Source organism: Artemia franciscana, chromosome 2 (assembly GCF_032884065.1).
Source record: "Artemia franciscana chromosome 2, ASM3288406v1, whole genome shotgun sequence".
Taxonomy (NCBI): domain Eukaryota; kingdom Metazoa; phylum Arthropoda; class Branchiopoda; order Anostraca; family Artemiidae; genus Artemia; species Artemia franciscana.
In genome coordinates this window covers 1956713-1975336 of record NC_088864.1, presented here as the reverse complement: position 1 = coordinate 1975336, position 18624 = coordinate 1956713, and the positions used below count along the sequence as shown (strand labels likewise).

Below are 18624 nucleotides of genomic sequence, written 5' to 3'. Positions count from 1 at the left end.
GATGGGACATTCTAGTCTAAGGAACAAAAACGAGACACAGACCTTGAATTGGAAACTCTATCTTCAACTGAAACCTGGTTGCCTAAGCCAGGATTAGCACTGGTACTTGCTAGAGAAAAGTTCAACAAGGCTGATCTCGCGTCTTCACTTAAAAATCACAGGTGCCATTTATTAAAAAAAGAGACGTCTTGATAGGTCAAGATCTAAATAAAGACTGCTCTTTTATTAGCTGCTCTTTTATTTTTTGCCGTCATATACCACATCCTTACAGAATTTGAAGAGCCTTTCACGTTTGTTGATGACTTGTCTGCACCTCTCATACATAAAGTCGAAAATGCAGTAGAAAAGCAGCAGTCTGACCCGACTTTCTTCACACACTTCATCAAACAGTGTCGAATAGTCTACAAGTGAATGCACAAAAATCAAAAGTTTTACGATTTGATCCACTCAAGCGAGATTTCACAATCCCAGATGCTCCGTTTCCAATTGTTTCCTCTGCAACAATCCTAGGCGTAACATTTACGAGTGACTACTCTTTTAAGATGCATGTAGACAATACTGTGAACAAAGGTCACAACTCAATCCAAAGTTTAAAAAGTATGTGCAGGTTAGGCTTCTCTGATTGTCAGCTCTTGCTGGCGCATACGACCTACATCAGGCCTATCCTCGAGTATTGCTGTTCCGTTTGGGGTCCCCAAACTCAGAGTACAGCCTACATGGCAGCTAAACTAGAAGATGTTCAAAAACGCGCTACTAAGATATTACTCGAACCCAGTTTCAGCAACTACGAAAGTGCCCTTCAGCTCTTGAATTTGCCCACCTTATTCTACCGAAGACATGAGCTAATAATGAAATTTGGGAAATCAATATTAACAAAAAAGAAGCACCCATCCATACTTCCACCATCTTCATCAATCAGCAGACATACTAGACATTACAACAAACTAGAACCAGTCAAGTGACGTACGAACAGATTCGCAAACTCCTTTGTACCATATTTCCTAAGTGCATTTAACAAGTGAATTGAAAGTTGTATCATATTTCGTAAATGTATATAACTAGTGACCATTTTGTGATTGTAAAAGTAGCGTAATTTAGCGTTCATTTTTGAGTGCTACGATAGCTATTTCATTAAACGAATACGAATACGAAAAGATGTACAAAAAAGTAAAATAAAATAGCATCTGTTGTTTCTTTTTTGTTGATCCCAGCTTTTCAGCGATTCAAAGTTACCAAGTTATATTTAAAGCAATAGTAGATGTATACTGTTGATCAGGCAAGCATTCAAAAAACGTTTTAGAGGACGAATGCAAATGATACTAAATACCAATCCAATTTGACCTTTTTTGGTTCATGGCATTTTTTAGCAGCCATGTATCGCTGCTTATAAAATTTAAATACAAGATAATGATAATATCAATATTGAAGTTATTCTTCCCATGAAAAGCAGATGTTTTTTTTCGCAATTTTCTGCACGTGCAGGAATTCTTCCTGGAAGAAGGGCAATAATTCGAGCCGAAAATAGGTGTAACATAAAGAAAGAAATTAGGAAACGTTGTGGGAAAAGAAGCAGACTGGAAGCAACGAACCTCTCCCAATGTGCCTCTTTGTAAAGGGATAAGCTTGTGGGATCCATAATTTATGGTGCAAATTAATTCCCAGATAACCGTTTTCTTGTGACATTTTGCTATCACAAGAGATGTGACATTTCTTGTGACAGCAAGAAAAGCAGAAATGTGTCTGCTTTTTTAAGTAAGTTTATTTTATTTACTACAAAATTTTTTTAGCAGTATAAAAAATGTAGCACGGTGAACGGATAGATATGAAGCTAACTAACAATATGGTATAAATTTCTAGAGATTTTTTGTTTATAGTTAAAAGTGTATGTTGTTATCATGTTAAATGTCAGGTCTCTATTTTTTTTCTTAGGTTGACAGGGCAGTGAGACTGCAACATCTATACTTTGCCTGCCTCTATCTTCCTATTATATTGAACAAGACAAGGCTACGTCTTACTCCGTTTTTGTTTAAAATGAAAAAATCAATAAATAAAAAATCCCACCCACATGTGTACCAACGAATGCTCACACTTTTCGTAATCTAAAATTCTTACCTAATTTTTTCTGGCATATTTTTAACAATCTTCATTTTTATTGCTGTATATTCCTGAGGCCCAACGCCTTCTCCACTAGCTCTATCGTGGTCCATACAAGGCTGTTTGTCAGTTGGTGAATAAATAGTATATCTTTTCCCAAAGTCAATTTTTCCACGTTCCTTAAGACGAATAAATTGCCATCTAACGAATGAATCATAAAACGGGTTGACATCAGTTGTTATGAAAGCCCGACGCCAATCCACCTAAAGATAATTTACAAAATATATCTAAATATTTTAATCTCATCTCTAAAATCTTACTCCTAAATATCTCATCTCTCTTGCTCCTTGTAGTCAGATACCAGGACTACAAATATTGCCTACCTTCAATACTCCAACGAGATATAATGACAACCAATAAAAACATCTTTTTGTTGTGTTTTTTCTTGGTATATTAACCATTACGAACAAAAATAATTTAGGTGTGTACCCAGTTTAGGGCATTTTTTGTTTTAAAAATACTTTTTGTTTCTTTTTTCTGCATATTAAGCATTGTGAACAAAAAAACTTGGCGTGTGCCCAGTTTAGGGCGTTTTTTCTAAATAAAAAAAAATTTGATTTACAATAGAATTTGATTCGATTACAATCTATCTATTGACAAAATTCACTAAATAAGAAAAAAAAATATTATTCGCCTTTCTTTTCAAAAAGGCTGAGCTTCAAAAGTAAACCCAAATAATTATAATGTGGATGACAGGTTCATTTTTATATTGTACTAATCAGCTCAGTTTATTTTAACTGTAGTATTTGCCTTAGAGACTTTTGATGCCATAGATGTCATTTTGCGACATTTTTCTCTAATTTTTAAGATTGTTATTTTAATTTTTAGATAAAAATCAGTTTAAGCCAAAATTGGTTATTAAGAGGCCAGAGCACCCACAAAGAAAAGCCAAAGAGAAAACTCTCTTATACTCTCTAATACATACATCTCCTTTAAAAACAAGCAAACACCCAATTTATTTTTAGCCCAGCTTCTATTTGTAATTTGTTTGCTTTTTCCCCAAAAACGGAAAGAGTGCCAATGCTTGATGTCTGGAAAAGAAAGTTTGTCCCTCGTTCCAACAAACACAAAAGCTATAAAAGTACCATCTGTTTTCATAGATGGACGAAAGAGAAAAATACACATTAGTTTCCTGTAGTTCCATAGGAAAAGGGGGCTTACATTTCACCTATTTACATCTATGGTTTAATTTCGCAAGCCAGTCGCATTATTTCTAATTTTTGGAGAGACAAGCAACCCTGCATCTTTAAAGCCTGATAGATTTTAAAATCCCTTGCGTGAAATCATCATGCCAGTAAAAACAAGATTTCAATTAATTTGATTAATCGAATTTAATTAGTCAATTAACAAAGTTTGATTAATCAATTATTCAAATATAACTAATCAATTAATTGAGATTAATTTGAATCTGATGTTTCGTTGTGTAAAAATCTAAAAAAGTAAAATGAACAGGGTGTAAAAGGTTTTTACAGACAATCCCTCCGTTTTTCTACAATTGAATATTGGTAAATGCTTTTCATAGTCATCAAAGGAATACATATCTCAACAAAATTTATCCTGTTTCGGGGATAAAGGGGTCCAACTAAGAGCCTCTGGGTATGGCCTTGCTTCAGAATCACAAGTCAAGGCGACGCGCCCTAAACCAAAATAATAAAAAAAGAGAAAGATTACATACATGTAGCCCCATTTTTTTCAAGTCTTCAACGGCACGTGGCGGAAAATACTCCAACCAATGCATTGGATCAGAAAAAGCCTTTATTTCTTCGTCTTCTAATCCTAGAGATTTCATAATTTGCCACTGATATTTAGCACCGCCAGATTTTGCTACCACCTTGCTCTAGAAAAAAAAATAAAAAATGCGTGAAAAAAAGTTACATGGTTAAGATTAAAACCGACATAGCTTTGAATTATATGCTCTGAGTCAGACATGGGAGACATGGATTAGGATAAGAACCGGAAGCAGTGATTCGTCTATAAAAATTTGAATAAAACTCCAATCGGCCAGGGTTGTAAAATATAGCCCAATTGTGATGATTCTATTCTATTCTATCGAAACTATAAATTTGCACAAAAGTCAACACCATATTGCTTAAAATATGCATAATTAGATGAAATCTAACCTAAAACGTTGGAAAACTCTACGCGTCGGTTGAGAAACCCAGATGTGGATGAGGTCTAGTTAGAGGTTGAGAAACCCATATGTGGATGAGGTTCAGTTAGTGGTTGAGGAACCCAGATGTGGATGAGGTCCAGTTAGAGGTTGAGAAACCCAGATGTGGATGAGGTCCAGTTAGAGGTTGAAACACCCAGATATGGATGAGGTCCAGTTAGAGATTGAGAAACCCAGACGTGGATGAGGTCCAGTTAGAGGTTATTTTCCTTGAGGGGATGGTTCCAAGCACTTTGCTCCCAATTGATAGAAATCTACATGATATTTTACACGAGTGCTAACTCGTGCAGTTAGTTGTTCTCTCTAACTAAGGGGAAACAAGTAAAGGAAGGGGGCACAGAGCACCCATGTAGAATGTCGCGTAGATTTCTGCCAGTTGGAGACAAAGCATTTCATCATGACTTTATTTATTTTGAACGTTTTCCTTCCAGCCTTTCACTATTTGAAGCCCTAATTCTCATGCTCTGAACGATTTTACGTCCTTAACGTGTTTTTGTTTACCTCAGATTTTTAACCAATAAGCTCAGACCCTTAAATGCCCAGTTTGATTAAAATCAATCACTGTTTTTTAGATATCTAACTTTCTTTTTATAAAGAAGAATCATGCAAAGATCTTAATTATTTTCAATAATTACCAATATTTCAATATTTGATCACTCGGAACCATTTTGCTAAATGACCACTGCGATCAAGAGTTGGATGAATTACATCGTTTCTCTATGAGCAAAATTAGGGAAGAGTAAATTTAGCATTGGGAGAGGGAAAAGGACTTGAATTTTGACACTAAAGTCACAGAGATTGAAATTTCCTGCAATGTGTGATTCAGATTTCCATCCGGTTGTAACATTTTCAAAATGTGTAGTAAGCTAGCCGATGAGAAGAGCCTGTCAGACAGCACACATATCCCCCCTTGCCCTCAAATTTCCTTAATCCCTTCCAAAAAAAAAACCAAAGTTTAGATTCGATATCCCGCCGTGAGACGAAACAGGGTAGACTTACTACAAGTACGTATAAAATAAGTCATCATTTGAGTTAAACCTACTGCCTGAAGAGGTGATGAGAAATAAATGCTTGATGGTAGGCTTCAAGTAGCCTACTTGTTTTATAATGTCATCTGAATGCTTTCGGAGCTTAAGATTAATGAATGGTCAGGAGTTAGGAGCACTTAACAATTATACATATAGATGTGTTTCGATTAAGTTTTGATTGAATTAAAATATTAACCTTAGATTTGCAATATGATGCCGCTAAATGGGTACCTGGAGAAACCTGGGGTTGGTAAACAGGAAAGGTGTGCGAAAGCAAAGGATGGCTGGCCCCCAACCCTCCATCACACCTCCTGGCTGAAGAGCCTTGAAACGATATCAGTACCGCCGGTTCAGACCTCAAGGGTCTAGTGCCGCATCCTTTACCTTTTTTAATCTAGCGCCTCGAAGAAGTGCAAAAAAAATATTTGTCAAAAATCAAACGTTATTTGTTAAAAAGATGCTTAATTTGTTGATTTTGGACTTTTATATCACAAAATCCAACTCATATTTATAATCAACAAGCTCATAAACACCTAAATGTCAATTTTGAAGGAAATTAAAAACTACTTCTGACTACGTCTTTGTGCAAATTGGAGGATGACTGACCTGAGGACCTGACTCTTCGTACTCTAACCATACATATTGAAAATTCTACATAGTATAGCTCAGATTGGCGCAAGGTGTGACATAACCCTTTTTTGGGAATTCTGTATTTGACAAATTTTTCATACTGGGCATATACATGTCTCAATGTTAGCCTCAGATTTGTAATCAGCAAGCTCAAAAATTATTATACAGTAAATTTGGTGGAAATCAAAACACCATTTGTAAAATATATGCTTAGTTTTTTAATACTATGTTTGATCAAAAACAATTGGAGCAGGAGTGATTTCAACAAGGTGTCACATGACCTTCTTTCTACAAGAACTTCTTTCTTGCGCGAATCCTCTATTTCATATGGGCTATTTGAACAATTTAAGGTCCTTAACTCGGGGCTGTGGTCATCTAATCGTCCCTTAAAACACATTTATTCCCATTTTCTTACAGCTCCATTTTCTTATGGCTATACGAAATTTTGATCAGATGCAAGTTGGCACTACCAAATGGTGCTATGTAAGGTGCTGCATGGATGCCATGTTGCCCCTCAGTTAGTTTGGCCTTCACAATGGCACTAGAACTCGGAATTTACTATCAAATTAGTCCATTCATGATTTTCTTAATGGTTATTCGTTCTCTATAGCAGGGCTTCTTAAACTGTGGGTCGCGACCCCCAGGGGGGTCGCGAGACTACTTTAAGGGGGTCGCAAAGATCTGATACTTTTCAATCGTTATAAATAAAATTTTAAAATTAGTATACACACTACGTATAAATATAAATACAAATAAAAATCATACAAAATACTATTGTAGTTTTATTCTAACTTTTTTTTTGTAAAAAGTGACAATGTAAAACTGTTATGTAGGGCCTATAAATGAAAATATGGAAGTAGCATTTAAAATAATAAATACAACGCGCTCCTCGATTTTCAACTGAACCTTCAACATTGATGTCTGGCCGCCAGCGTCAGTGTTTGCAATACCCAGACGCCACGTCGCCTTAGAGCTTACACATACTGTTTGTACTTCAGTTTGGACTGAGCTTTGTCTAATTCCAACTAATAAGTCTGCCATGCCGTCACAACCAAGTTGCAGTGTATCAAATTCGACTTCTAGCAAAACAAAAAAAAAAGAAAATATGACGAATCATATTTGCAGTATGGCTTCACATGCTCTTCTCACGACAATGAATAACAACCAGTGTGCTTAATTTGCAAAGAAGTTTTGGCTGCAGAAAGCATGAAACCGTCAAAACTGCAACAACATTTGAATACTAAACATGCAACGTTATCAAAAAAGCCAATAGAATATTTTGAGCATCTTTTGCAAACATCAAATAAAGAAAAGAACACTTAGGAGAAGTATGTTACTTTGAATGATAAATATCTATTGGCATTGTATGAAGTTTCGTATTTGATAGCAAAAACGAAAAAACCTTTTACTATTGGAGAGCAACTTTTACTACCTGCAGCTATAAGAATGTCTGAAATTGTTCATGGAAAACAGTATACTGCTGAAATTAGTAAAATTCCATTATCAAATGACACTGTGTCCAAAAAAATATCAGACATTAACAATGATCAATTTCAACAGCTTCTTATGAGGCTTAAAGACAGCTCAAAGTTTGCAATACAACTGGACGAGTCAATAGACATTTCAAAAATGGCACAGTTGTTACTTTTTGTAAGATATATTTATGAGGGAAGCATTCATGAAGATATACTGTTTTGTTGTTCTCTGGAAGGTCATACTTGTGGTAAAGATATATATATATATTGGTTTTACAGAATTTGTTAAAGCTGGAAATGATCATATTACATTTACACATTGTATGATTCACCGAGAGGCACTTGTTGTTAAAAAAATTGCACCAGAATTAAACACTGTGTTTTTTGATGTAGTCAAAATCATTAACTTTATTAAAAGTCGAGCACTTAATAGTCGATTGTTTAAAATATTGTGCATCAATATGGATTCGGATTATACAAGTTTATTGCTACATGCTGAAGTTAGGTGGCTATCAAGAGGTCGAAGTTTGAAACGATTATTAACTTTAAAAGATGAATTTTTTATATTTCTAACAGAGCAAAATTCTAATTTGGCTGATTATTTTCACGATAATTTATGGCTTCTCGAGCTATGCCATTTGGCAGATATCTTTGATAAAATCAATGATATGAATTTATCAATGCAGGGAGTCTGTGTTAATATGTTTATGTTAAAAAATAAACTTGAGGCCTTTGTTAAAAAAAATTCTTATATGGAAGAACAGAGTAGAAAGTGGATCGCTCGAAATGTTTCCATTTACCGATGAGTATATAATTAGTAACAATATTTCAAAAAAAAGACACTCCTATGAAAAAAAAATTATAGTTAATCATTTGAAGGATATGGAAGTTTACATGCATAGGTATTTTCCCAATGATATCGATACACAACAATGGATTTGCAATCCATTTTCAATTGAAATGGAAGAAATTAATTTTTTAAACTTAAAAGCACAAGAAGAATTTGCCAAATCAACAAGTGATACTACCTTGCGACTCAAATCAAGGAGGCACACTCGTGCCTCTATAAAGAGGCGACACACGACAATGTTAAGCGATCTTTGGTTCCAGTGGTCGCAGAGGGATGGGGAGGGATGCATTTCGTAGCCCGAGCTCCAACTAAGAAACCTGCAAAATTTCATCCCCCTCCAACTTTTCCTTCATGGGAAAAATCTGGCCGAAAGTTTCGACTCGTCAACCCCAGCCCCCCTTTAACGTTGTCCGATCGGGCTGAAATTCACAAGTTAAGGTCCCCTAGGGCCCAGGAGCTTATCCGCGAAATTTCAGCTCGATCCGATAACTCCTTCCCTGTTTTCCAGAAACCACGCATAGTCACTTAAAATTCATTTACTTTTTTTTCCTAGACGCCTACAGGTCACATCCGACATCGGATCTGGGTGTACGAAGACTCATTCGATGCGGAATTCTCCGAGTAATTTTCCTGGAAAGTTTCGTAGGAAAATCTTAACCCCCCGAAAGTTTCGACCCTCCAACCCCCCCCCCCCTTTTAACGTTGTCCGATCGGACTGAAATTCACAAGTTAAGGTCCCCTACGGCCCAGGAGCTTATCCGCGAAATTTCAGCTCGATCCGATAACTCCTTCCCTGTTTTCCAGAAACCACGCATTAGCTACTTAATTAACGCATTTCTCTCCATAAGAGCCCAATTTGAAATTTTTAAAAGTTATTGAAAAGTTATATTTACACACATGCAAGTGTTTAGCTCAGTCGGTAGAGCGTGGGACTTTTAATCCTCAGGTCAAGGGTTCAAGTCCCTTACGGGCGGTTTTTTTCACAACATCAAAAAAATTTTGATAACACCTGGACAGCTTATCAATTGAGAGATAACAGAATATTAGCTTGTTATGAGCAAAAGAAACATTTCGGTCATTCTATCTATTTTTTTTTCTATTTTATACAATGATTTAAAAGCGGGGGGGGGGCGGCAGCCACCCAAGTTCCTCTCCTAATTCCTGTACGAGGAGTACAGGAATTACTAAATTACATCCACCATGGATTGTAGAAAAACGTACAGAAATAATATGAAAAAAAATTCGTTTTCTTAAAGAGTTAAAGAGGCTGCGTCCCAAAGTCGAACCTTAAAACGTACAGGAATTAGAAGAGGCAGTTGGGGGGCTGCCGCCCCCCAAACCCCCAGCTTTTAAAGACTCTTTTGTACAGGTTTTTTGTTTTTTTGCTAACCCCCCGCTCTTGGCTTCGGAAAGGCCCTCTTTTAATTAACAAAAAATTGAAATGAATGAATCATGGAATAACTTCGAAAAATGTTAAACACAAGAGACAGGAGAACCATTGCGCCGAAACTAGTAATTAGTAACAATGAAGTCCCCCCACAAAAAAAAACCTGTACAAAAGAGTCTTTAAAAGCTGGGGGTTTGGGGGGAGGCAGCCCCCCAACTGCCTCTTCTAATTCCTGTACGTTTTAAGGTTCGACTTTGGGACGCAGCCTCTTTAACTCTTTAAGAAAACGAAGTTTTTTTCATATTATTTTCTCAAGTGACTGTGCATGAATTTTGGATAGAAATCAAATCAGAACATCCCCTACTATCGGAAATAGAAATGAACAAATTACTGCCATTTTGCACAACATATTTATGTGAATCAGCTTTTTCCACATTAACTTACATAAAATCAAAATACCGTTCAACTTTAATAAATGTTGAAAATTTATTACAATCTGCACTAACTCAAATTGAGCCTAGATTCAATTATTTGTGTAAAAATAAACAATCACATCCATCACATTAATATTGTTTGATGTTAATAATATGTTTTTATTAAAATAACTGTTACAAAAGTTTTTTTTTCTATTGTTTTATGTTTTCTTATAAAAAAATTATTACAAAAGTTAATTTTTTCTATTGAATAAATAAATATATCTATATATATAAAAATAAGTTGTCTGTCTGTCTGTGGATGGATCAGGTGACGTCACCTGAAAAAACTGGATCAGGTGACGTCAAAACTGAAAAAACTAAAAAAAGGCAAAAACTACAAAAAAAACTAAAAACTAATAAAAAAAATAAAAAAGCTAAAAAACTAAAAAAACTAAAAAAAGGCAAAAACTACAAAAAAAACTAAAAACTAATAAAAAAGCTAAAAACCAAAAAAAAACTAAAAAAAGGCAAAAACTACAAAAAAAACTAAAAACTAATAAAAAAAATAAAAAAGCTAAAAAACTAAAAAAACTAAAAAAAGGTAAAAAACTAAAAAAACTAAAAACTAAAAAAAAACTAAAAAAAAGGAAAAAACTGAAAAATAAGCTAAAATAAAGGTAAAAACCAATAAAAAACTAAAAAAAAACTGAAAAAACTAAAAAAAGGCAAAAACTACAAAAAAAAACTAAAAACTAATAAAAAAAAGTAAAAAAGCTAAAAAACTAAAAAAACTAAAAAAACTAAAAAAAGGTAAAAAACTAAAAAAAATAAAAAATAAAAAAAAACTAAAAAAAAGGAAAAAACTGAAAAATAAGCTAAAATAAAGGTAAAAACCAATAAAAAACTAAAAAGAAAAAAAGGAAAAAACTAAAAAAAAATTTCATCTAAAAAACTAAAAAAAACTAAAAAAGGTAAAAACTAAAAGAACTAAAAAAGAAAAAAATAAATGACGAAACTCAAAGAGAAAGCGACCAGGACAAAAGGAATGTTCGATTAGCAATCAACAAAGCACCGGGACACAGGGAGTATAAATGACGACCAGGACATAAGTAAAAAAAACTATCTATATATATAAAAATAAGTTGTCTGTGGATCTGTGGATCGTGGATCAGGTGACGTCACCTGAAAAAACTGGATCAGGTGACGTCAAAACTGAAAAAACTAAAAAAAGGCAAAAACTACAAAAAAAACTAAAAACTAATAAAAAAAATAAAAAAGCTAAAAAACTAAAAAAACTAAAAAAGGCAAAAACTACAAAAAAAACTAAAAACTAATAAAAAAGCTAAAAAACTAAAAAAACTAAAAAAAAGGCAAAAACTACAAAAAAAACTAAAAACTAATAAAAAAAATAAAAAAGCTAAAAAACTAAAAAAACTAAAAAAACTAAAAAAAGGTAAAAAACTAAAAAAACTAAAAACTAAAAAAAAAACTAAAAAAAAGGAAAAAACTGAAAAATAAGCTAAAATAAAGGTAAAAACCAATAAAAAACTAAAAAAAAAACTGAAAAAACTAAAAAAAGGCAAAAACTACAAAAAAACTAAAAACTAATAAAAAAAAGTAAAAAAGCTAAAAAACTAAAAAAACTAAAAAAACTAAAAAAACTAAAAAAAGGTAAAAAACTAAAAAAAATAAAAAATAAAAAAAAACTAAAAAAAAAGGAAAAAACTGAAAAATAAGCTAACATAAAGGTAAAAACCAATAAAAAATTAAAAAGAAAAAAAGGAAAAAACTAAAAAAAATTTTCATCTAAAAAACTAAAAAAAACTAAAAAAGGTAAAAAATAAAAGAACTAAAAAAGAAAAAAATAAATGACGACACTCAAAGAGAAAGCGACCAGGACAAAAGGAATGTTCGATTAGCAATCAACAAAGCACCGGGACACAGGGAGTATAAATGACGACCAGGACATAAGTAAAAAAAAAAATTAACAAAACTAAAAAGAAGGTAAAAACTACAAAAAAACTAAAAAGAAAAAAAAAACTAAAAACTAATAAAAAAACTAAAAAATCTAAAAATCTAAATAAACTAAAAAAGAAAAAAAAAAGGAAAAAAATAAAGGAGAAAAACAAAACTAAAAAACGAATGTATATACAGACCGGTACACCGGGATACAAATGACGACCGGGACACAGGGAATATAAATGACGACCGGGACACAGGGACACAACTACAACGGGGACACCGGGGGAAACAGGGGGATATAAATGACGACCGGGACAAAAAAACTAAAAAGAAAAAAAAAACTAAAAACTAATAAAAAAACTAAAAAATCTAAAAATCTAAATAAGCTAAAAAAGAAAAAAAAAGGAAAAAAATAAAGGAGAAAAACAAAACTAAAAAACGAATGTATATACAGACCGGGACACCGGGATACAAATGACGACCGGGACACAGGGAATATAAATGACGACCGGGACACAGGGACACAACTACAACGGGGACACCGGGGGAAACAGGGGGATGTAAATGACGACCGGGACACCGGGACAGGGAATGGTCGATTAGCAATCACCATCAACAAAGCTCAAGGGCAATCATTAGAATCATGAGGTATAGATCTGAATACAGATTGTTTTCCCATGGACCATTATATGTTGCATGTTCAAGAGTCGGTAAACCTGACAATCTATTTATATGCAAAGACAATGGGACAGCAAAGAATGTTGTATATTCGCAAGTTTTACGTAGTTAAAACCATATATATATATATATATATATATATATATATATATATATATATATATATATATATATATATATATATATATATATATATATATATATATATATATCTATATTCACAGGTGGGACATAGGGACACAACTACAATGGCGCGTAACTATTATGGCGCGTAACGACTTACGCGCGCGGGGGGGCTTGGGGGGGGCGCGAAGCGCCCCCACCAACTAGGTGTTGGGGTGGCGCGAAGCGCCACCCCAACAGCTAGTATATATATATATATATATATATATATATATATATATATATATATATATATATATATATATATATATATATAGTTTTATGTCACTCTATTTATTGTGTTTTATTACAACCGATATCCTGTCAACGTTTCCAATTATATATATATGTGAAATGAATGGGTACGTATTCTTTAATCCTTATTTTATTTACATTGTAAAATAGTGCAATATTACATCTACATCTGTGATTAATATTATTTCATTATATGGAGGAGGGGGTCGTTTAAAATTTCCTAAGCTTGAAGGGGGTCGCTATATAAAAAAGTTTAAGAAGCCCTGCTCTATAGCACCTAGGGAAATAGCTTATTAAATATAACGATAACACATGAAATGAACGTTCCTAATTATTAACTCAACATTATTACATTGATCACGATTTTAATTGAGATTCAGCCATAATTCGATTCTTGGCGAGTTTCATGTTTTCAGGAATACTCTAAACTCAGCGATTTGACAAGAGCAGATATACGGACCTCAAAACCCCTAGAAATGTGAACCTACAAACGTCTGGGCACATTTAACGTTAGAAAGAGGCGCCATATTTGGGTAGCAGAGAGCGAGGGAAAACTAAGCCCAATCAACACAATAGGGGCATATAGCCCTGTTTTCTTGGCTACCCCTCCCCAGATTTATTCTTTTACTCATATCATTCATATCCTCCCAGATTTATGTTTAAGTGTTGTTTAAACAAAGGCTTCAGTTCGATGCCGTAATTTTGTCAAATATTGGACATAAAATAACATAATTTGGTCGGACTGGATTTTTTTATATATTATTTTTATATAATTTTGAAATAATTTATATAAATTTTACACATTCAAATAATTTTACAAATAATATGTTGTTTAAACCATGGTTTAAGTTCAATGGCGTAATTTCGTCAAAATCCTGAGGGGAGGGAGTAAAGTTGGAGCCAAATTTCCCAAATCAAGTGGAAATGACAGTGAAAACTCAAAAGTGGCCGTATAGTGCCATGAAGCCAAAGATATACTAAAGACAATTGACCCGTTTCTGTGGATGCTTAAATTAGGAAGGCTTATTTTAATTTTGACAGGATTTTGGAAAAAACTAAATTTCAGCTGGGCGGAAGGGGAGCAAACTGGGGTCTGGGGGCAGTTGCCCCCCCCCCCCTTGCCGCATAGCAAACTACGCCCTTGTTTCAGCTTAGTATACCCTTAATCGACATTTTTTTAAGGAAAAAAAAGAAGAAAAACACGACGGCGAACGAAATCAAGTCGAATTCATAAAGTCTTTTGTTTGTAATTAAACATGTTAAGATCATCCAAAGTTAGGTATCTATATCCTATATTGGATATTAAAAAACATCATTTGATTGAATTGGCTTTTTTATGTTTTATTTTCATATAATTTTTAAATAGTTTATATAAATTTTATATATTTAAATAATTTTATAAATAATAACATATTAAACAAAATTATAATGAAATTACTAATTTATATATTATAATGCATAACTTAATATAATACAATTTATAGCATATTACAACATAGTATAGCTAAAATTTAATAATTCAAAATAAAGCCTGTAAAATTTTATTCTGCAACCAACACCATGGATATTACTGTATTCAGAAGTATCCTTAAAATGCACTCTATTAATTTATTATGTAGAACACCTGTAGAAGAGATTTTGGTTTGAAGAGAAACTTTTTAAATGTTCAAATAAATTAGACTCCTAGCACAACATGTGCAAATAAATTAGACGTTGAGTACAAAATGTACAAATAAATTAGAAGTTGAGCACAAAATGTACAAATAAACTAGGCATTGAATACAAAATGTAAAAATAAATTAGGCATTGAGTACAAAATGTACAAATAAATCAGGCATTGAGTACAAAATGTACAAATAAATTAGGCATTGAGCACAAAATGTACAAATAAATTAGGCATTGAGTACAAAATGAACAAATAAATTAGAAGTTGAGCACAAAATGTACAAATATAAATTAGAAGTTGAGTATAAAATGTACAAATAAATTAGGCATTGAGTACAAAATGTACAAATAAATTAGAAGTTGAGCACAAAATGTACAAATAAATTAGGCATTGAGTACAAAATGTACAAATAAATCAGGCATTGAGTACAAAATGTACAAATAAATTAGGCATTGAGTACAAAATGTACAAATAAATTAGGCATTGAGTACAAAATGTAAAAAATAAATTAGAAGTTGGGTACAAAATGTACAAATAAATTAGAAGTTGAGTACAAAATGTACAAACAAATCAGGCATTAGGTACAAAATGTACAAATAAATTAGGCATTGAGTACAAAATGTACAAATAAATTAGGCATTGAGTACAAAATGTAAAAAATAAATTAGAAGTTGGGTACAAAATGTACAAATAAATTAGAAGTTGAGTACAAAATGTACAAATAAATCAGGCATTGAGTACAAAATGTACAAATAAATTAGGCTTTGAGTAAAAAATGTAAAAAATAAATTAGAAGATGGGTACAAAATGTACAAATAAATTAGAAGTTGAGCACAAAATGTACAAATAAATTAGGCATTGAGTACAAAATGTACAAATAAATCAGGCATTGAGTACAAAATGTACAAATAAATTAGACGTTGAGTGCAAAATGTGCAAATAAATTAGACGTTGAGTAAAACCACAAAGAACGAATATGTCCCATCTATCGCGTTCTTCTCAATGTTTGGATGCTCTAAACAAGTGAAAAACAGGTGTAGAAGATTTAAGTGCCAGCACTTTTGATAAATCCAGGAGCTTCAACCCTTCTACGGTGATTTGTGACCTATATCTTGAACGATCTCGTAGATTTCATAACCCGAAAATGGAGTAATAATGCTTTTGAAATCCAAACTAATGCTAATTTGCCTTTTCACAAAAGAAAACTTCCGAATTGGCTACTTTAAAATCAATTTCTTTTTTCATTTCTGCTAGAATAATCAATTAAAAAGCAACTGAAACCTAAATAAAAGTAAATGAAGGAATTAGGGTGACTAAGATGTCTCAAAAGAAACTTTTTTTTAAATCAGGCTCCGCTTTCAGTCGTTATTGATAAAATACAAAGTTTGAGGGCTCTAAGTTTAGCGGATCCTTTTTCCCAGGGGCTTTTCAAATTTTCAAGTATCCAAGTTTCGCTTAACCGGCAATTTTTTTGTCTTTTTTTTAATTTGAATATTTCAATTAAATGAGTTAATTTTTTTTATTAACTTTTAATATCAAATTAAAATGACATCAAAATGAGTGCACTGATAAACAAACTAAAACAAATATTCATAGTTGAAGGTAATAAAGCCATAGATCCTTAATTATTAGAAAAATTTAATCTTTTCCCATTTACTTTAATAGAAAAAACTAAAATAAAAAAACTAGAAAATCCCTCTGAAGGTGTTACTATAAAATGTGTTTTGTAAATCTACAGAATTCCAACTTTTTTTCGTTTATTCAGAACTTGGTAGAGTAAAAAAATTAAATGAACAATTTTTTGATCGAAGTAATTTCCAATTATTTTTGTTTTTTACAAGCTTGCATCGATCACGTCAGGTTTGGATTTTTTTTTTTACTGAATATATAATAATAACGAAATAAAGTTAAACATCGGGCTTGTATGTGCTAAAACGCTCTCTTTGTTATGGAAAAATACCAGCCTTAGTTATATTTTATAGTACAAAGTCCCAAAAAAGAGGGAAACTGGTTCAGTTTAGGTAACGTGAGTTTACTAGATGAAGTTCTGGTACTGAATTGGAAATAACATTTTTTAGTCACAAAAAAAAAACATTTTCTTATTTTTTATTCCTTGAAAAGATATAATTTCTGGGCTGATTCTGGATGTATGACCTTTTATAAATTTGAGCTAAAAATTGGGAAGATTCTACAATAGGAAATAACTGAAAAAGTGGATTTCCAGCTCCACAACAAATATTTAATGAGAATTTTAATTGAGCGGGATGCCCGAACTGAAAGAATCGTACATATTCTGAATCAGTGTCGAAACATATTTTTGTCAAGAAATCGCAAAAAAAAATTCTTTTTGTGTAATCTTGACATTACAAGTAACTATACATAGTCTCCTCCACAAACACAAAGATCTCAAATATCACAAGTATTTTATCCCAATTCAAAAGGAATTACAAAGCACCAGGGTTGCACAACTTTTCTAACAAACTTTTTTTAGACACCCTACTGTTGACGAAGAATCAATCATTTCCAAACAGATTTGTTTAAATTACTAACATACCTATATTTTCGACTTGTTCCATTTTCCAAAAATACGCATAATAGGGAGCTTTTAGGCCATCGAATGTGCTTTTAAATTGATTGAATTTTATAGCTTTAAAGTTGTGAGATAAAATTAAACTTCTCATCTAAAACTTCCCAACTTCAATGAATATTCTCAATGTTATGACAATAGTCATGGAATGAATTAATAAATATTGCCACATCTACCTTTTTTCCTTTAGATTTGTCTTTAGTGACATCTACTTCCACCAGTTCTTCTTTAGTTTCAGCTTCTGCTGGAAAAGAGGGAGGATAGCCAAAGTCTTCCATTTCTCTCTTCAATTTGTCTGCACATGCCTTTATTGGCATACCAGTACAATGAAAACCAAATGGAAAAAGGCACTGTTTACCTTTCATACGTTGATAGCCAACAGCAAACTACAACAAATAGAAATAGCTCATAGAAAATAAAAAAAAAAAAAAACTAGAGACATTATCTACCAATCAGCTTCATTTCCCTCACTAGTTTTCAATTATTTACTGATATGCAGTGTAACATCTTAGCTTGCCAAGCATAAGATAATATATCGACGAAGATAAAGATTAAAATACGAAATATTATCTTTTTATTTCCGCCATTTTTAGATTATTCTGCAGAGTGAAGAAGGGGGGGGGGGTCTAGAGATTAATTTCGTCATGAAATAGTTTTCCATCTCCCATGCAAGTAAGTACAAGGGTAATATCAAATCTAATTTGTTCTACAATTATTTTGTACAAGGACCTAGTCAGATTTTAGAAAAGAATGTATCTTACCCTGAAATCTCTTGGGGCAATTGGTTCTTAGGGTCAAACTTAGGGGGAAGTTTCTCCTTCTACAGTGGAGATGGAAGGCTGTAAGATCTTACCTAGACGAGACTGTAAGTCGGAGACTCAGTGCAAGATTTCACCATATCTTGTATAAACCGACATATCAACAAAAATAATATTCAAAATACAGAATAGTACGTTTGTCCACTGTCATTCGACGTTTTTTGCGAGTGCTTATGGGATGCTTATGTTTATGCTTATACTTATGCTTATGGGAGAGGAGGAGGAGTCAACAATCATATCACGGTGATTTACTCTCAAATTTACCATGCTTTTTGCTATGAAGATTTTGATATTTTAATACTGTACATAACCATCTTTAAAAATTTTGATAGGTTTATGAGGGAAATGCATCTTAAGACCGAATTTTCCTGGACAGGTGGTTCTTA

At 32.7% G+C, this 18624-nt stretch overlaps 1 protein-coding gene across 4 annotated transcripts in view; it reads right to left on the bottom strand.

Annotated features, from left to right (window-relative positions):
- Positions 1 to 18624, bottom strand: part of LOC136035803 (leucine--tRNA ligase, cytoplasmic-like) — a 217657-nt gene that overhangs the window by 172126 nt on the left and 26907 nt on the right. For all 4 annotated transcript variants that reach the window (XM_065717779.1, XM_065717775.1, XM_065717786.1 and 1 more), the window contains exons 3-5: positions 17597 to 17806; positions 3830 to 3991; positions 2113 to 2357 (exon numbers count right to left, since the gene is read on the bottom strand). In XM_065717779.1, coding sequence (XP_065573851.1) covers positions 2113 to 2357; positions 3830 to 3991; positions 17597 to 17806 — 617 coding nt within the window. The remainder of the gene's footprint in view (positions 1 to 2112; positions 2358 to 3829; positions 3992 to 17596; positions 17807 to 18624) is intronic.